This window comes from Callorhinchus milii, unplaced genomic scaffold (assembly GCF_018977255.1).
Source record: "Callorhinchus milii isolate IMCB2004 unplaced genomic scaffold, IMCB_Cmil_1.0 Scaffold2, whole genome shotgun sequence".
In the NCBI taxonomy this organism is placed as follows: Eukaryota; Metazoa; Chordata; class Chondrichthyes; order Chimaeriformes; family Callorhinchidae; genus Callorhinchus; species Callorhinchus milii.
This window is the reverse complement of record NW_024704743.1, coordinates 34,018,024-34,038,012: the sequence shown is the minus strand read 5'-3', so window position 1 is coordinate 34,038,012 and position 19,989 is coordinate 34,018,024. Positions and strand designations below refer to the sequence as shown.

The window sequence follows — 19,989 nt, the reverse complement described above, 5'->3', positions numbered from 1 at the left end:
AGCCGGAACACTTGTCCATGCATTCGTCACCTCCCAACTCCACTTCTCAAATGCCCTCTATGCCAGTCTCCCCAGCTCCACCATGCACAGGATCCAACTGATCCAAAACTCCGGTAAACTTGGTGGCTACGTTTTCAGCCACTTTTCCTCCATCCCTCCGCCTTCCCCCTGCCTTCCCCATTTTCAGGTCACGCCAGAAGACCTTCATATTCGACCGTGCCTAGTCACCTCCCCCTGGCATTGTGCTCCGCCATGTCAAGCGCTCTGGGACCCTACCCTTCGTGAGGGGCACTACGTAAACGCAAGTTGTTATAGTTGTTTTAAGAGGCTGTCGAACAAGACCTTTGACTTTTTCAGGTTGCAATTTGAAACAAATCCATAAGTTGCTTAGAGACTGAGATATCCAAAGACATTAATTGGGTGAAGTCAATTTAACATAAAACAGATAATGGTTATTAAATTTTTTTTGCAATACATGAAAAATTATTTTGCTAGATATTTTAGACAATCTACTAGACAAACACATCACACAGTGTGAAGCTGAGCCACATGTCAGACCTCCAACAGTGGGGACAGATAGACTAAAAGCCCAACCGCTGAAGTATTTATACAGTATAAAGAGATAATCCAACACATTGCATTAATTGATACAAAATTTATTAACATGTTTTAAAGTAATATAAAAAGACAGAAGATAATCTGGCATACACAATGGAACTTTTGCTTTAACTGGAAACTCTTTTTAATACAAAGTGAAAAAATAGATACCCCTTGAGCAGGAGACCATGTGCTAAACATGTGATTTGAGTCGATATATTTTTTAAAAAGTCTGAACATCTGTGCAAAGGAAGATCTGTACATAAGACAGTATCTCATTGCTGCTACATTAAGGCAACCCTATGAACAATACACTTTGGAAATTCCTCAATAAAGTGACACTGTAGTTTAACCCTAGCCTTAAGCAGCCAGTATTGCACTCAAATTGGTCTTCTAGCAAGTCTTTGAGCAAGTGTTTGCATCTGAAAGAATCTACTTATTGACCACATTTCAGGATGGAAAAAGTCACAAAAACCTGGTTTTAAAATGCCCTTTGCCTTCCTTTGTACTTGAGCTTTTCAGCGCCATTGACAATAAGAGCAGAACTCCTGGAATTGCATATTTGGTGAATAACTCTTTGCTGTACAGAGGCAACGCAATAAGAACCATCTTAAAACAAAACTGGTTTAAGGAACAGCTTTTCTCCATGTTATTAGCTTAAAAAGGATGAACAATAAAACTAACGGATATTATATCCACACACACCTCAACCATTCTACCACACATCAATATTGCAGGTTTTTTGGAGTCATCATATTTAAAGAAATTAGGAATTTAAACAGCAGAATAATATTTTAAAAAGTCTCTTTTAAAAAAACTCATCAAAACAACTTGAATAAACAATGTAAGGAGTTTTTGATCAGAGAAAGACTATGCCATTTCCTGGCGAGTGATTGTTCTGGCAGTAATAACAACTCATTACAAGATCTAAAATAAGTTTTGAAAAATGAAATACTACAGTACTATTTTATCAGGTCAACTGATTCAGAAATGATGTGTCGATTATTTAGTGAAATTTTTAAAAAATATCAATCAGTCTAATACAATCGATCTGAAGATTCCTTGGAGTCATCTTGAATGCCTCACAAGAGTCACATCAAACTTCCAAAATTTGCCATGAAGAAGCAGGAAGACGATAGCTGAATACAAGCTGATGCACGGCACTGGGTCGAACAAGGGGAAGTACTTCCTATTTTCTTCTGTAATGCTGGTTTGCTCTAGACTCACCCTGTCTATAAAGCGATTAATCCCTTGAACATTCAGATCACTGTCAGGTTGAGTAAACTGGCACAAGTAGGCAGGAATACATGCTGAACGTGATCCACTAGGGACCGACAGACTGGACAAGCCTGAAATATTTATAAAAACAGCATTAGATACAGACTGATGATAATTTAAAGACAAACTGCAGTATTTTTGCTTTTGCATAATATTGAAAACTTTGCCAATACAAAATCTGGTCATTTCCTCAGTTTTCCTATGTCGGCACAGCAAAGGTGAGTAAACACATAGTGTACGAGATCATATTGAACCCTTAAACTGATTGCTTGCATCAGACTACATTTTTTAATAATGTAAATTTATATGCCAAATAAGTCCCACTTAATCCTGAAACCTAGTAAATTGTCTGGGCTTACTGATTCTATTTTTGTGCAAATTTTTCAGAATCATTTCAGCTGATTAGTCTACATCAGACACTTAACCAGCATCACTTGAAGGCTGAATTCTAACTTGTGCAATGCTGCACATTAAATGTCAGACTATATTAAATGTCAGACTACAAAGGTGAGCTGTGACAGAATGCAGCTAACTGCAAAGAAGATTTATTAATTGGGCAGCATCCATCCACACTGAAATCTTTAAAAAAATGATAATACAAAAGGGTCATTTAACTTTATACCAAATATGAAGCTCTCTGAAGACCATCTCACCTGTAGTTGGGAAGCACAGGTATCACAGCAGACCATGTGACCACAGGGGCAGAAGGCTGTATTGATCTCCTCGCCACAACACACCATACATAACAATGCCTCTTTCAGCTTTCGAAACTTCTCCTGGAGTGCCTGGCTTTGCTGGCAGCTGAGCCCTTCACAGCTGTTACAGTTCAGTTCATTGTCTGAAGATTTAAGTGGCGAGTTCTGAGCGTCTGGGTCGTTGCGTGGGACAAAGTCTACAATGCCAGCATTATATAAAGCTCGTCGCGTATGGTCATAGACCTCCTTGGATGTGCGTTTGATGTCAAAGACGTACTTCTTACCAAGACTGATATTTTCATTGAGGAACAAAGAAGCAAGGTGTCCCTTGAAGTCCCTACTATATTGCATCAGGACAGCATCTGTAACAGTGTCACACCTGAAAATCAAATTAATATAGAAAGTGATTTTTACAATCCCATGTGGTAACTAGTCTAAAGCAAATACATTTTAGCTATTATTGAGAATGGATCGTTATCTTTCAGATGCTGATTTAATTTAACAATTGAAAAAAGCAGCTTCCNTTTTTTAAAAATAAATCGGTTTGTATTACTGGCTTCAATCTGGCGCTTGTTAATGGGAATACTGACATTTAATCGATGCAAACTGAAGTCAGTGTTTTATACATGTCTGAAAAATGCATGAAGGAGGTCAGGATTTATCAATGGTTACGATCAATGACTACAATTCCATTACCACTGCAATAAAATTGGTTTTAAGGAATGCGATTGAGAACATGAGCAAATTGTTAAAAACTCAGTCTGTCCACACACTAATAACCTTGTCTTCTTTACTAGACTGTAGTCAGTATAGTTTCAATTAATTATATTCATTCGAAAATCAAAAAATCTAAACTAAGAGCAGTCAATGCACAAGTTGAAAATCATCAGTCACAAGCATCTACAAATTAGCGGGTATAAAATTTGCCTTCAAATCACAGCAGCTTCATTTTACATTAAATTCCGTGAAACACGGGATTTAATGTAAAAACCCGTTGCAGTGTCATTCCAACATGAAAGGTGCTATATCAATGCAAGGATAATCATCATCCACTTGATAAGAGAAATCCAAGGAATCGGTAGAGTATATCTAGCACATAGTTACAGAGTTTGGAAACTTATCAATGCAGAGGCAACAGCAATTATGAAAATCCATACCTATAAAATGCATGGGTTTCTGTTATCGCACGATAAAGGGCACTTGCTGCTCTAGTGCTGATCAATTTCAACATCAATGTTACACTGCCACTAGACTCCTTGGTAATGGTAAGATAGACATTTTTCCCTGACTGGGTTGCCATCTGGATGATAGGGTATGAAATCCTGCAGGTAAAACATAAATACACAATGAAATTATTTTACCATGTAGCAATACTCTGCTCAATGGATTGTAGATTTTATGTATGAGAGAATGAAAACTTAACACAATACTATAATTTTCTTATAATATTTTTTTGAAAAATGTATAAAGTCCGTTTTTGCCACTGCAGCATTATTCATTCAATACAGTGAAATTTCTACAGTGAATTTGAATTGAAAGATGGTCTCCTTCACCTGCTACATCTTAAAGCAACAAAACAAATGCATAGGCAGCTTTCTCAATATGGTTTGGATTCTGAATGGAGAAGAGTAGCCTCAAAATAAGAAATCTCAGCTTTTTGCAGCCTGATATAGCTACTTGACAAACAAAACCTAGAAGAATTTGTTCATTTGGAAGCAGTATATCTTCAAGATTCCTATCGTTTTTAAAAATCAAACAACGTTCATTTATACAGCTCCCTTCACGAGGGGTAGTATGACAACGAGCCGGGGAGAGGGGAGGTGACTGTAAGCACAATCAAAAAGATCTTTAGGCAGGATTTGAAGGTGGAAAGGGAGGGGGCAAGGTAGGGGGATTGAGGGAGAGAGTTTCAGAGCTTGGGAGCCTAGTGATTGAAGGCACGGTGACCGATGGTGAAGGGAGGGGACGAGAGACAAACAGTAGGCCGGTCAGCCAAGCAGAGGCAGCGGGTGGTGGAGTGGGGGGTAAGCAGTTCAGATAGTTAGGGTGGTGCGAGGGAATGAAGGGATTTGAAAACGAGTGAGAGGATCTTGAAATAGATAATTTGGTGATTGGGAGCCAGTGGCAAAGACTGGTGTGACGGGCATATGGCGTTTCGTGTGGGTGAGCATCCAGGCGCAGAGTTTTGAATTAATTCTATTTTGCGTATGGTGGAGCTAGGGAGACCAGCGAGAAGGACATTAGAATAGTCCAGCCGGGAAGTGACGAAGGTGTGGACGAGGGATTCGACTGCTGTGGGAGTGAGGTACGGACGGAGGCAGGCAATGTGACAGAGGTGGGAAAAAGTAGTCCTGGTCAGGGAACACATATGTAATAGAAAGAAAAGCTGGGGATCAAAACCCTATGTTGCGCATGGGTTCGGAGAGTCTGAGAGAGAGCCCGGGGAGGTTGAGGAGTTCAGACCCGCGAGAGCAAACATTGACTCTTGCTTCAACAAAAACAGAGAGAGCTGGGAAAACTCAGCAGGTCAGGCAGCATCTATGGAGAAAGAAAAGTGAGTCAACGTTTCGGGTCCACGACCCTTCTGACGACCTGGTATTTTATTTCAGATTCCAGCATCTGCAGTATTTTGTGTTTTGTTCATCATTGACTCTTGCTTACTCATCACAAACTGCACGACTTTCCGGTATGGCCTGGCCATCAATCACAGATACAAGTGTCCATTACAATATTTTCTTACTGTATTTAGCTCTTCGTCCACAAAATATGGTCAATCCAATGCAATATATTCTGTGAAGCTCTTTGAGATGTCTCAACGATGTGATAAGGCGCTATATCAAATGCAAGGATTATTATTTCATTATTGTTCAGGCAAACAATCCAAGTAGTCTGTGCTAATTACCTGTTAATTAAACTCAAGTCTTCTTTACAGACAGAAATGCCATCAGGCCCAATGCCAACCATCATTTTCTGTCCATCACCATCCTTCACAATGTGCCACTCAACGCCATAATGTTCCAGTGCTGATATAATCTGGAGAACCTGGTATTCGACTGTACATTGACTCGATCCTTCCAACTCTTTGTGCTTTGCAACAATACTGTTAAAAAAAACACAGAGAAATGTTCAAGCTATTTTTCCCTACCAGGAAAAGTCATCTTTTCCAGAAGGCATTTGAAAAAAGAAATTTGGTTTGTTGTAATGTGCAAATTCAATGGATTATAAACTATAATGGGGTGGGGGGAGCGAAGAGGAGAGAATAATAGGACAAATATTTTCCTCTTTCCTCAAAATACTGCTATTGGACTACAATTCGCAGAAAAGTATAGCGGTGTAATGGAATTTTATTACAAACCTGAAGAAGAAACTGACAACATAGTTCTCAGGATATTATGCAAAGATTTCAGATAGCTAAATGGAACTTAATGACCAGCAGCACAGCAAAAACTTTATTATAACTGGGTTTGTAAGTAATGTTCCACTGTACCTAGCCTTGTGCAGTCCCTTTACCTGTTCAATGTGGTAGTGTCCAAATCCTTTGAGCATAGGTCCTGGTAAGTGTACTTGGCAGTGTTTTGGTTGTAGTCTCCAAACTCAGCTTGTGCTAGCAATGCACTTAATTCAACAGCCTGCTCTGGTGAACACTGCTGTCGCTCTCCGAGGAGATCATCCCTTACATGCATGAAAAACAACCGTCTGAGGAAATGAAGAAAAACATTTTTTTAAAAACTCCAATTCCAAACATCGCATTATGCTGAACAGGTTATAGCAGGGCACATTGTATGCTACAACTGCATATGCTTAGAACGGTTTCGCATTCAAAACTGGCTCAAGACCAATACACCCCCAGAGTCCAATTTAATGGTGCTTTGATGCTCATTTCACACAAGCAGTTTTGACGAGTATCTAATGGTTTTAACCACTTCGATGAGGTTGGTGCAAGTTTAGGAATACTTCGGAGAAGAACATTGCATTCTCAACTCTGACAGTAATCATCTAATACTTCACAATGCCACATCCCTAGAGGTGCTACAATGTTTGCTTCAGATGGCAATTAAAAATGTAACCAAGATATGTGCTCCTCACCTCATCAATGTGGGATTCTCATAAGTTGTATGGAAATATTAACAGGCCAGATTTGTTACAATGCATTGCTCGGGATTAAATAGGAATCCAAACACAAACCATCCTGTTTTCTATGCACAGAATTCAGTTACTATTTGGAAGCAGCCAAGATCATTACAACATTTCTATTCATTTACTGATTTTGATGTTGTAGTAGAATTATCAATGGTAATTTAACAGCTTTGAACACAACCGCAAGGCATTTAACACAAGAGTGATGGATTCAAAACAGTACTGATGGCTGCTGGAACTTGGCAGTTTGAGTGACTTCTGGTGAACTACCCAGAGAAACGCATGGTTTTGCTGTTGTGTAAACATTTGTCAGCCACTCTTTCAGGAGAGGGCAGCAGTTGGCTCAACAGTGATGCAGGAAGCTAAACCTTTTCATCCCTTTCATGAACCGACAGAACAGAAAATGGTTGCCAAGGAAGCCACAAAAGAGAAATATAGGAAGCTGCAACTGTTTCCCCATTAGTGTGGTTTAGTATAAGCAGCACCTGTTAGTCTTGCACATTATGCATGTCAAGATAAGAGTTATAAAATACACCAGAAATGAAGTTATACTTCACTTGTGCTGCTCAACACAAATGCTCCGGTTATGAGGCTGAAACACTTTCCACTACAGAATATTACAATAAGGATTGAGGAAACATGTTCATCGATTCATTTTAGAAGTGCTATAACACCCCAGTCTTGATTATATCAAAAATCTAGATGCTCACTTTAATTTTACCTCCAGTATTACTCATAAGGAGAGATAATTAGGATTTCAAAACTGTGGCTTAAAGAACAAGAGGTTCATTTAGGAACTGATTTGGATAATGAATCTATGCAGCGACATCAATTGCCACTAATTGTAGAATGGATCCAAGTGGAACATTCAGAACGAATAATCTAATGGATTTCAGAAGCACTGTTAGTTAAGATGGTACATTTGTCTCACTTTCTTGGTAGCCTAATTGGCATAAGCAGTTTTACTCATTTTATAAGCACAATGTAAAAAATGACCTGCATTGGCAGATTTGCCAGCACTCTGTTTCCTTTGTTACTCTAACAGAGTTGTGCAAAGCAATTGGCAGTGGAAAAGCCAACAAATTATGTTGCTTATCTGCCAAGGTCTGTGCTGATAGATAAGAAGGGCTCTGCTCTTCAAGATAAATCCTTAATGAATAACAAAAAACAGTTTGTGAACTGCAGTCATTTTGCATAAGCTTGCAAGTGTTGATGTCACTTGGGTCTCAATCATTTGGAACATCAAGTTACGACTCTAGTACAATCATGCTAAGTTTGTTCTTTGGTCCTTTCTTCCGCTCTGCTGATTGCGAACAGTACAAGCACATAATCATCACCTGAACATTTGCACTTCAGTCAGAGATAGAGCAACATTGTTTTTTCAAATTTACACCAATACTTTACAAACTAAGGATTATCGAAAAAAATAGCCACTGAATTTATACTGTATCCATATTTATTATGGAAAAATCTTACAATACTACAAATGCTATTTTGTACATTTCAATATCATAGAAGAAATACTGAACTTGCTCAATAACCTGCTCCTTTTCTAGCACTTGCTGCAGAAAGCAAATCACTGGATAGACACATGAAAACAAGTTTAGGAGGAGCAGTCACTGGGGTTCCTCCCACTTGTCTCTTGCAAACCCAACAGCTTAATGACTAGGGTGTTCCTGGCTTACCCGTGATTAAACTCCAGCAGCACATCAACACACACTGGTGTCATCAAGTCTTGCATTTTGCCAACCTGTGCCTAAACTCCCTGGGATGAGGCAAGGATGCATATGACCAGGGAGAGTAACAATAATAATAATCCTTGCATTTGGTATAGCACCTTATCCATCTTCGAGATGCTACACAGAATATACTGTAAAGTGAATTGCCTAGATTTTGTGGGTGAAACCAGCAGCCAATTGCGCACAGCAGTGTCCCACAAACAGTTGTAGATTCAGTGACCAATTTAGTATTTTTTTAAAGAATTATTTCTCCGGAAAAATGATCCGCTGTTGTGATCCCACTTCATTACTGAAATTGTTAATATGTTAACCATGTAGTCGAAAGCTCTATCTTACTTCACTTAGTTAAAAATGCTTAGGTAGACTAGAAAAATGTCAAGATGACTTGTTTATCACAGCTGAAGTATGTTAAAGATGTTCTCTGTAACAATTCAAGCTTCATAACAATTCTGCAGATTATAGCTGAATAAAATGTTCTTCTATGACACTAATAATAACAATTCAGCAGGTGTGAGATAATTGCTTCAAGGACATGTTAATGGAAAGATTTTGCAATCTTATCAAAGATATGGTTGAACTATAATTTGTTCAGCCTCGGACAGAGCATATCAGGTGCTATCCACACAAGAGGAATCTTTTCATGTGAAGATACGAAGTGGTGAAGCAAATGTGTTGTCTTCAGGGTTAAAATCTGTCAGACTTAAGACTGTTTCCATTGTTTCATCAACTTTTGTTAACTCCAGCAATTTCAGGAAGAAGGAAACTGCAAAAATTCCAGGATGTCTGAAATTGATTGAAAGGTAATTGGGACGAGAAGAATTAACAACGTATAACAACTGTCGAAATACAGTGCACAGTCCAGCTGTCCATCATCAACTTTGATTTTTTGATCAAAATACCCAAGCAAGAGGTTTCGGGTCTGAAGCAAGAGACTTTTTCGTCTGTTGCAAGACTTTTGCCTGCTGTTCAGGACTTCTATCAACTTACTCCATCAAAGATTCGTATGACTTATGGACTAAGCAATTATTGTTACTTACTTTGATACAAACATTTGTCTATGCTATTGAGCTGCCTGATGTATTGTGATATTTGAACTAACAAACTTTGCATTTCATATTAAGAAATTTTCAAACATAAGTTGCTGAGTGTCTTTGGTTCCTCGGTTCTCAGGTCCTTTATTAAAAGTGGGCTGAATAGAATAAGTGGGTCTTATTCTGTTCATTGCCCTGAACCCAACACTGCCAATCAACTAATAACCAGGTTCCTATTTATTGTTAAGTGAATCGAGGAGTGTGGAGTAAGGAAACTTGCCCAATGTTTCGCCCTGTCACGAATCGAACTAGGCCTGCTCCACGTCCCCCAACCGACCCTCCCTTCCACCTGCGGCCGGGCATTCAGCCACTCTGCCCCCACCCTTTGGAACTCCATCCCAGAATCCCTTCGCTTTGCTTCCTCCCTTGCCTCCTCCAAAGTACCACTGAAGACCCTCCTGTTCGACCATGCCTTCAGCTACCCTTCTACCCTCTCTGCCCTCCCTCACCCCAACCCTGCACCCCCACGCTCGGGTCCTGATCCCCGACTGTTCAGTGCCTTGGGACATCCTCCCGACATGAAAGGCGCTTTACAGCTTTACAAATGTAATGTTGTTGCTGTTTTGCAGTCTTACAATTTTGCACGGTTGCAGTCACCAAAGACATTCGCTTTCAAGTCACACACGGGTTAAACACAGACAGATCAGTCAGCGCAGTGCCTTGAATTTGGCATGATTTTTCTTAACCATCTGACCAAAACATGGGATTCCCCTTTTCTAAGAGTTCAAACGAAAAAACAAACTAGTTGTAACCTGTTCAGTTGAGAAATCAACAACTGATAACATAGCATATTTCAATGCCAAGCAATTTGAAACAGAAGCATGAAATTGGCAGACCAAGGTCAGTTCCCGGACTGCCGAGCCATTATCCAGACCGCAGGATGAAACACTGATGAATTGTATCATATGTAAGAGTGTAGCTCATGTGTGTCACTTGCTTCCCTCTTCCAAAGCTCTCAGCAAGTGAAGCTTGTTCGTGAACAGGGCACACTTGAGCACACGCACAACTCATTCTGGATTAGGAAAAGTGCTGCCGGGAGGAACTCGTCAGAATTTGCCCAGTTGAAGTAAATTGCAAAGTGGCACAGCACAACAGCATTGGAGGAAATTTATCCATAGTATACAACAGAACAATGCTGATCAAGGGTCTCCAAACAGCAGATCAGAACCAGAGTGGAAAACTATTTTTATATTGTCACTACCAGCTGTGCTTCATTGGACAGTTTAGGAAATAAATTCTCAATTTCTTTTTACAGAAACAGGAGTGTAAACTGAAAAAGGTCATTAGCAGTAAAATACAATTCAACTCGCAAGCAGAACACATTGTGAATTTTGTTGGTCTGCCCAGTTGGTTGTCTTGTAACTTCAAAAATGTTAATGTATAAATTTAGCCATGATAAAGCAAGGTTTATTGTGCAACCCTTTAAATGGATCATCAGCTTAAAGCTAGTGGGGCCCCAAATGTTAGGTTTCCACAGGAAAACACTAAAAGCCAAGCACGCACAGTTGTTTTCTCCTAGACTCAGTTCCCTATGCAAAGGGCAGGGCCCGGAGCTGAGTGGCAGTTTGCTGCTCCAGAGAGAGAGAGAGACTTCAGGGTGCAGCACATATCACATGCCATTGGGAAATAGTCTCTCCCCACGCTTGTTCAGGGTTTGGATAAGTCATTGGCTAAGAATGCAGTATCAATAATACTTGTTTTTTTCTATCCTGCTAACCACAGATTCATTTCATTACACAATGGTCTACAGAAACTGTTTTTCTACACAGTTCAGTGTTTCTAATATAAAAACAATCACATAAAGCTAAAAAGTTGTATTTAAAAACAATTCAATAAAATCAAACAGTCTAGCCACTCGACAAAGGCCATGTATTTGCAATTGAGCCCTGCATTTTCAGAGCTTCATTTAAACAAAGTAATACTGTACTACAATGTACAAATAACAAGCATGCAAGACTGCGGGTTTTATGAAGGACCTCAATGGATCTTTGTCCCCTCTTTATACAATGCAATTTACGTTCGTATAGCACCTTTCATGCCATGAGGACATCCAAAAGCATTTGTCAATCGCCCAGATCCTCGATCTCTGGGTGATGGCCTGGATATTCTGTAGTAATAAAGAGTTATGATAACCATAACAGAATTTATTCTTTAAAACATTATTTATGTTTTATAAAGGAGTTATTATCTTTATGACAAATAACATCCCTCTACTAGGAAGGTATGGAATATGAAAATTATTTAATTTAGTCATGTTGGAGTCTGCTGCACACAAAGGCTTTAAGTGCCATAGTCCATAGGTAGGGCATTATAATATTTTGGACTGGGTTATTTTAGTGTAGAATTTTGGAGAATGGTTATAACTTTGAGTAACTAGTGTACAGCCACCCACATTGCCTGATATTTCCAGTTTAAAAAAATGTCAAGATTGAACCTTAGCGTACTTCCAGTAGATAGCTCCAGAAGAAATTTAGATAACACAATAGAACATTGCAACCCTACTTCAAAGAATCCTTTAGATATTTAAGGATTCCTGCAAACAGTTCTGAGCAATCAGATAGTGGCTATTTAATCACCAAGGACTTGAACAGCTTTAATGCCACGACCTGGAACAAAATGTTTGAAGAGTAACTATTCGACGAAATAATGTAGTACATCAAAAGACAATCTGGATTTCCCTGCAGAAATATGTTTGTGCTATTCAGTGGAATAGGGCACTGTATAGTAACTGAGCTGAGAGACCAGTCAGTCTTAATTGGGTCGTTGGAACTTAAAAGTAGAGGCAGCTCAAAAGAGGAAGCTGTGCTCCAGGAAACGCAGCAAGATGTGGCACAATAACAAAAATTTTCTCACCTCAGATAGGTTTGAAGGGAGGCACTAACCAAAGACACGCCGTGTGTGTCCGGAGGAGCCGGGAATTTAAGTTATAAATCTAGCATTTTTCTCATTATTAGTGCAGATGGAAAAAAACAGCAGTGGCAGAAATCGCATAACAGACTTCCTTTCCTGCCTGTCACAGTTAGGGGAAAAATGCCTACATCAGAGCAAAACATCAGAACAGCTCACAACAAGTTTGAACCTTTACATTCAAGTTCATATGAGGCTAATATCCCAAGGTATGCTGCTAATTTGACTTCTGAACAGGACAACAGAGTGATAAAAATTGTATGCAAGATGTAACTGTAATATATACAATTGATCATTTTAAGTTGCATAAATATTCTCAGTAAACAGCCAAAACTTAAATCTGCAGTTTGTGTCAAATTAAAGAAATGGAACCTGTGACCGTTTCCTGTAAAAACAAATGGCCAAAGTTGTAAAGTATGACATTTAGGATCCTATTTGTCAAACAGTAGCAACAAAGAAACATTACATGCTTCGATATTATTCTCTTAAGTAAGTAGAAAGTTAGGATCTGTAGTTTCCAAACTAAACAGAGCACGGATATGAAGGGTTATTGGGGACAATGCCTTTTCTCCTGAAGTTTGAGCTGAAATGAAAAGCAATCTACGCGGGGTGGTGGTGGGAAGGGGGAAGAAAAGTTTGCCTCGAAACAGAAGCAACCAATGGTGAAGGTTCCCTTTGACTGTGCTGGCCAGGTTTCAGCATTGTGGTTTTGAAGACATTCTACATACCACATGCCTATTAGTCAGAGGTTACCAGCGGTCAATGAATTCATAAAGCACTAAAAACACAGCAGCCAGAATTACATCCAAGCACCAAGCGTCATAAAACCACCTTCAATGTTCCTCTGTATTTTTAATTAAGTTTAAAAATTGGTGTACAATTACCCACGTAAATTAATTATAGATAATTCATGGTAGCAGACCAGCCACTATAATAAAATAATTAAAGAAATGCAGAACAACCAAAACTTGGAATGCAGCCACAATGTGTACACAGTATGAAATGAACTACCATACACAAAAGCTGCAGCATAAAATAAAGTAAACAAATGACTATATTAACAGGAAAGCAATGCACTTTTCGGAAAGCCGTGAATAATGCCTGTGTATAATTCATCTACAATCTCATTTAAAAATCTGAAATATCCTGCAGAAACAAAGTGGTAACTGTTGGACAAACTGCCCTGGGCTGTGGCCATCTACAACAAACACATTCTCCATTTGAAGCACGGAGGCATTAACAATCAAATGCAAGGCAAGGGAAATGAGAGTTTTAAAAAGCTAAAACCCCCTTCAGCAGAAAAACAGCTTGCTGATTTAGCCCACTTTAAAGCCAACAGAAATATTGAGTGTCTGGAAAAGCAGCAACAGACGTTTAACTGAATTGCCGATTCCACACGCCGGCATTACTTGGAAGTAAAGCACTTTCAAATATCAGCTACAAAAAAGATGCTTTGCTACAACTAACAGGCTCAGCGACAATTATTGTCAAAACAGCAACTCTGGTCAAATTCTAAACGTTTGCTAACAACTGGAGACTGAAGTCCCAAATACAAAATAAAATTTGTTGCAGTTACCTATGTGGAGAAATGAAAGGTGGTGGTGGTGGGGGGTCACTTACAGTATATCCAAATTAGTTTAAAGCAACAACAAATTGCTAAACTCACTTTCACAATGTAGAACTACTGTCAGACACACAAAGCCACAAAGTCTCAGACTCAATGATATTTTAAAAGGCTCCTAATTCTATGGAAAGCTGTTTTATTCAGAGTGTGAAGAGTAGCCAGAACACTGACCCATGTGTCAGAGTATCTCACACAATTGAAACGGTGCGGGACACAATGTACACAACATCATGTTCAGCAATTTGTTTTTGAAATGAGCACAACATCCACTTTCAAGGCCTGGATTACTTGATAGGAGTTTCTTGGGGATAACTAGAAATCAAACTAGGCCAAAGAATAAACACACAGAGTCTCAGACTATAGATTACACTATAGGTTACATGTAGAACCCAGTTCAAACCCAACGCAAATTCAGGAGTTTCAGCACATAAATTCAGGATTCAGGCCTTTTCATTCATTCAGTTCCTCGTAGCCACGAGTCTTTGGCACAAGCACAAATTTGGAAGCATCACTTCCAGAGAAAAGACTCAATAGACCTATTGATGAATTGGATTGACAGAATGTTAACCAGTTCGCTAGTGGTTAACTATCTATGCGTGGAATGCGTTTTCACAAACTGCCTAGTTTGAGGGGAGATGGGATTAGCACCACAGTCAACTTGAGGATGTTTGTTTGAGCCAGTTTAGGGGGAACTTTAGCCTTCTGAACCCAAGTCAGTTAAAGAGAACAAACTGAGAACCAGCAAGAGACCAAGAGAGGCTGATTTGCTTTATTAGCTCAACTAAGATCTCATGACTCTCCCATCAAACTAGTCAGTTTGTGAAAATGAATTCCACGCATAGATAGTTAACCACTAGCGAACTGGTTAACATTCTATCAATTCAGTTCATCAAAACAGAAAAACAGTTTCGTGAACTGGCAACAGCTCAATCTGTTTCAATCTACAGGTTTTTAGAAACAAACAACAATGCAGCAAATTCTCATTAATCCAAAGAGAGTTTTAGATATGGCCACTCACTTCTGGCTGCTTTTAGCTCCATGTAAAGACTGCGATGTGTCAACAATTAACTTTTTGTAAAATGTAATCTGCACTTCTGGCAAGAATGTAAAAAGCCAACTTTAAATTTCCACTCAGTTTACAGATGTTGCTGGAAATCACAGGCATCAATACTCTCTAAGATATGCCATCTGACCTTTCCTCCATTTATCCATTGGATAAAATACCTCTTGGTGTAAGCTTCTTAGTAGCAGATTGATCAAATCCAAGAATTAAATGCTGATAATCATTTTTACATATGTGGGGAAAAAAATTGAGATTTTATTCATATGCAAGTTGGTACAAATTAGACAAGCTAGCATAAATAGTCAGAATTCTTCCTGCACCAGCTGCATCTTACAAGGGAAGGAAATACATACTGATTAACTGTGCTAGGATGGAGGGCGCCCCTGGGCACTAAGACCCTAGCAGGAGTATTCTCAGTCTTGGGGGAGGGATAGTTTCTACTCAGCACAAGTCTGACACAGTGACCTGTAATAACACTGTGGAACAGGGTTACTATCGGTCAGTCATTCTGAACAACAAAATACAGCTGCTGAATCACTTCCAGATTTTGGAGCATGTGCAGAAAGTAGAAACAAAGGTTAGAAGTTTGTTTAAGGGTTATCCTTAGCCCTAATCATCTGCACTTCATTACAGTGAACTCCCCCACCCCAACTACCCCCTTCCCTCCAATTAAAATTTAGCTCATTACCTTGTTTGTTCCTGAAGTAGGAGATGGGGCTCTACAAAAAATTTGACTCTGAGTTTGAATCGATAGGGAGGTAGCCCGTCGATCTGCTGTGAGATGCGGTTCCTCAGATTGAGCCACAGAGTCTCTCCTTTGTTAGCGGAGTACTGCAGTCCGAAATAGTCTTCTTCTATAATACCGAGCCTTTGACAAACCTGAGGGAGAGATAATAAATAATGAGAATAATAATCCTTGCATTTGATGTTGTACCTTACCGCCTCAAAATGTCTCAAGGCACTTCACAAGATTACTATAGATTGTAGTGACTGTATCTGTAGGTGCACGCAGCAGCCAATTTACGCACAATAGTCCTACAAACAGCCGTGAAGAAAATAACCAATTTCATCTGAGGGGATTATTGGCCATGACACCAGGAGAAATTCCCTTCTATTTTCCAATAATGCCATGGGAGAATACAAAGAAAACATTATAATACCTGTAAACGTCACATTTAATGTTACCCACCCCCCTTTTCCCCTGACTCTCTCTCCTATAAATCTACTACAACAACAAGATTCCATTTATAGAGCGCCTTTCACGTCGGAAGGACGTCCCAGGGGGAGGTAAGCAGCTAAACTGGCTCCAAGGTGACATGCTTGGTAACAAACAGAATATCAGAATCGAGTCAACGGTCTGTGGTGGTTTCAGTAGTCCTCAGCCAGATGCGTCCCCATCTCATCAGTCAGCCTGGCTTATCAGCAGGACATGGAGGAGCAGCCCCTCACTGGAAGGCACGGATTCTTCCCATGCAGCTCCCGTTAACCCTGCAAACCAAAGCCCTAATGGGTAGTGGTCTTAGCTGGATAAGCAGCAGGAAGCTTGCCAGCAAACTCTGTGATTTTAGCTGGTTAAACTCCAGCTGTATTGCAACACATTTTAGGATCTCTAAACCTTTACTCTTGCCAACCTGCACCCAATAGTCTTCAAAATTAGGTGCGCAAGGTATGTCCCTCCACAGAGTGTAAATTCCAGACAGAGAAAGTACCACATTTAGGAGACATATGTGGAACTCTCGTCTCGTTTGTACACTCTTAAGCATGGTGATGGGTTTCCTCATGTGTCAAACATTGCTGACCAAAAAAATCCAATAAATCCCTTCGAGCCCCCAGCACTCTCTAGCTCTGCGCTCTCCTCCTACTCCACTCTTCTGCTTACACCTCTCACCCATTTTCCCAGATTCTCTCCTCACACCCTTCAAGCCCGAGCACCTCCTTAGATCTGTGATCTTCCAATTTACCCATCTGCTCGCCCTCCCAGTGAGCTAACTTGGGGTTATTGTACATCCGCAGAGCGGTGCATCCGCACCATCAATGGCCGAGCTTTCAGCAGCAACCCACTAACCTTCGGAATTCCCTTTCTCTACTCCTCCATCTCCCGTCCTGTCCCGTTTTTTTTAAATCTACCCCGAAAAAACTACCGCTGACCACATCTTTGGTCACCTCTTCCTTCCTTTACCCCTTGCTGACGTGATCTTTCAAAGTGCTCCACTACATTGCCTCTCTCTCTCTCTCTTACACTCCGTGGGTCTCTCCGGTTCTCCTTACTTCCAGAGTCTATCTCCGGGATTTCCGTGTATAGGTGGGATGCATGAAATTCTCGGCTCGGTTTGGTTTGGTTTGGTTTGGCAACGGGTTTCCGCACGTGTCAGACTCCCGGCCGACCCCTAAAAAAATCTCTGGGTCTCCCTCTCCTTGTGGGTATCTGCCTCTCTTCCCCTCACCCGGCCACTCTGCCCCGGGTCTCCCCCCTCCCACCGTGTCTCACTCCCGCCCGCCCGCCCCCCGGGTCACTCTCAGCCCCCCGGGTCTGTCTCCCCCCAACCGGGTCTCTCCCCCCCCTCCCCCCACCGGGTCTCTCTCACCCTCACCCCCCTCCCGGGTCTCTCTCCCCCCCCCCCACCGGGTCTTTCTCACCCTCCCCCCCCCCCCCCCACCCGGTCTCTCACCCCCCCACCCCGGGTCTCTAACACCCCCCCCCCCCCCCCGGGTCTCTAACACCCCCACCCGGGTCTCTCCCCCCCCCTCCCCCACCGGGTCTCTCTCACCCTCACCCCCCACCCGGGTCTCTCTCCCCCCCCCCCCCCCCCCCCGGGTCTCTCCCCCCCCACCCGGGTAACTCCCCCCTCCCCCCCCGGGTCTTTCTCCCCCCCTCCCCCCCCCCCCCACCCGGTCTCTCACCCCCCCACCCGGGTCTCTAACACCACCCCCCCCCCCCCCCCCCCGTCTCTCTCCCCCCCAACCGGCCCCTCTCCCCCCCCAGTCTCCCCCCCCCAGTCCCCCCCGCCCCCCCCCCCCCCCCAGTACCTGGCTCAGACAATCGGCTCCATTCGCCTTCGGGTCCACCTCCACCTCCATCACCACCGAGTCGGGCCTGGTCACAAAGCAGAGCATGGCGGCGGCGGCGCCTGGCCTCCCCCCCGCCTCGCCCCCGCGGGCCCGGCCGGGCGGCACTCGGGTCAGTCAGTGCGGGGCAGTGGGCTCCTCCTCGCCCCCCCCCGCGGCTCAGGGCCCGGGCTGCCCGCTCTCGCCGTGGCTCATGTGCCGGAGTTCACACGGACTCCCTCCCGGGGCGGCGTTGTCTGTGCACTTCGCTGACTGTTAAGTGTCTGGACCCCCGACCCCCACCTGTACAGTGTCGGTGTCCCCCCACCACTACCTGTACAGTGTCGGTGTCCCCCCACCACCACTACCTGTACAGTGTCGGTGTCCCCCCACCACCACTACCTGTACAGTGTCGGTGTCCCCCCACCACCACCACCTGTGCAGTGTCGGTGTCCCCCCACCACCACCACCTGTGCAGTGTCGGTGTCCCCCCACCACCCCCACCTGTACAGTGTCGGTGTCCCTCCACCACACACACACACACACACAGTGTACCAGGAAACACACTCACTGCACACTCGCTCTGAGCTCGATGTTGTCTCTCTTGTGTGTTCTCTCTCTCTCTCTCTCTCGGTGTATATCAGTGTATATATATATATGTATATATTGCCGTTCTCCCTCTCCAGTCTCTCTCTCTCTCTCTCTCCCTCTCTCGGTGTCTCTCCAAACTGTGTCTTTCGATGACTGTCCTCGGAATTTCTCTGTGTCTGTCCTCTGTCTCTATGTGTCTCTGTGTCTGTCTGTCTCTCTCTCTGTGTCTGTCCTCTCTCTCTATGTCTCTCTGTGTCTGTCTCTCTCTGTGTCTGTCCTCTCTCTCTTTCTCTGTGTCTGTCTCTCTATCTGTGTCTGTCCTCTGTCTCTATGTCTCTCTGTGTCTGTCCTCTCTCTCTATGTCTCTCTGTGTCTGTCTCTCTCTGTGTCTGTCCTCTCTCTCTTTCTCTGTGTCTGTCTCTCTATCTGTGTCTGTCCTCTGTCTCTATGTCTCTCTGTGTCTGTCCTCTCTCTCTATGTCTCTGCGTCTCTCTATCTGTCCTCTCTCTGTGTCTCTTTATCTGTCCTCTCTCTCTCAGTGCCTGTCTCTCTGTGCGTCTCTGTGTCTGTCTCCCTATCTGTCTCTATTTGTCTCCCTATCTGTCTCTCTCTGTCTCTCTATCTGTCTCTCTGTATCTGTCTCTCTGTGTGTCTCTCTGTATCTGTCACTCTCTATCTGTCTCTCTCTATCTGTCTCTCTATCTGTCTCTCTGTATCTGTCTCTCTATCTGTCTCTCTCTGTCTCTCTATCTGTCTCTCTGTATCTGTCTCTCTATCTGTCTCTCTATCTGTCTCTCTGTCTGTCTCTCTGTATCTGTCACTCTCTATCTGTCTCTCTGTATCTGTCTCTCTATCTGTCTCTCTATCTGTCTCTCTATCTGTCTCTCTGTATCTGTCACGCTATCTGTCCTCTCTCAGTGTCTCTGTGTCTCTCTCTGTGTCTATCTGTCTCTCACTGTGTGTGTCTGCCTCTCAGTGTCTCTCAGTGTGTGTGTCTGTGTCCCTCAGTGTGTGTCTGTGTCTATCTGTCTCTCTCAGTGTGTGTGTCAGTGTGTCTCTGTCTCTCTGTGTGTCAGTGTGTCTCTGTCTCTCTGTGTGTGTCTCTGTGTGTCAGTGTGTCTCTGTCTCTCTGTGTGTGTCTCTGTGTGTCAGTGTGTCTCTGTCTCTCTGTGTGTTAGTGTGTCTCTGTCTCTCTGTGTGTGTCTCTGTGTGTCAGTGTGTC

The 19,989-nt window shown here is 42.4% G+C and overlaps 1 protein-coding gene across 1 annotated transcript; it reads right to left on the bottom strand.

Annotated features, from left to right (window-relative positions):
• Positions 1-640: 640 nt before the first annotated feature.
• Positions 641-18,539, bottom strand: LOC103184550 (E3 ubiquitin-protein ligase MYLIP). Its single transcript, XM_042332025.1, has 7 exons — positions 18,159-18,539; positions 15,820-16,010; positions 6,081-6,266; positions 5,473-5,670; positions 3,728-3,892; positions 2,529-2,949; positions 641-1,946 (listed from the first exon to the last, which is right to left on the bottom strand). Exons 1-7 carry the CDS (start codon positions 18,243-18,245, stop codon positions 1,857-1,859), a joined length of 1,338 nt encoding a protein of 445 aa, XP_042187959.1. The 5' UTR covers positions 18,246-18,539; the 3' UTR covers positions 641-1,856.
• Positions 18,540-19,989: the final 1,450 nt, after the last annotated feature.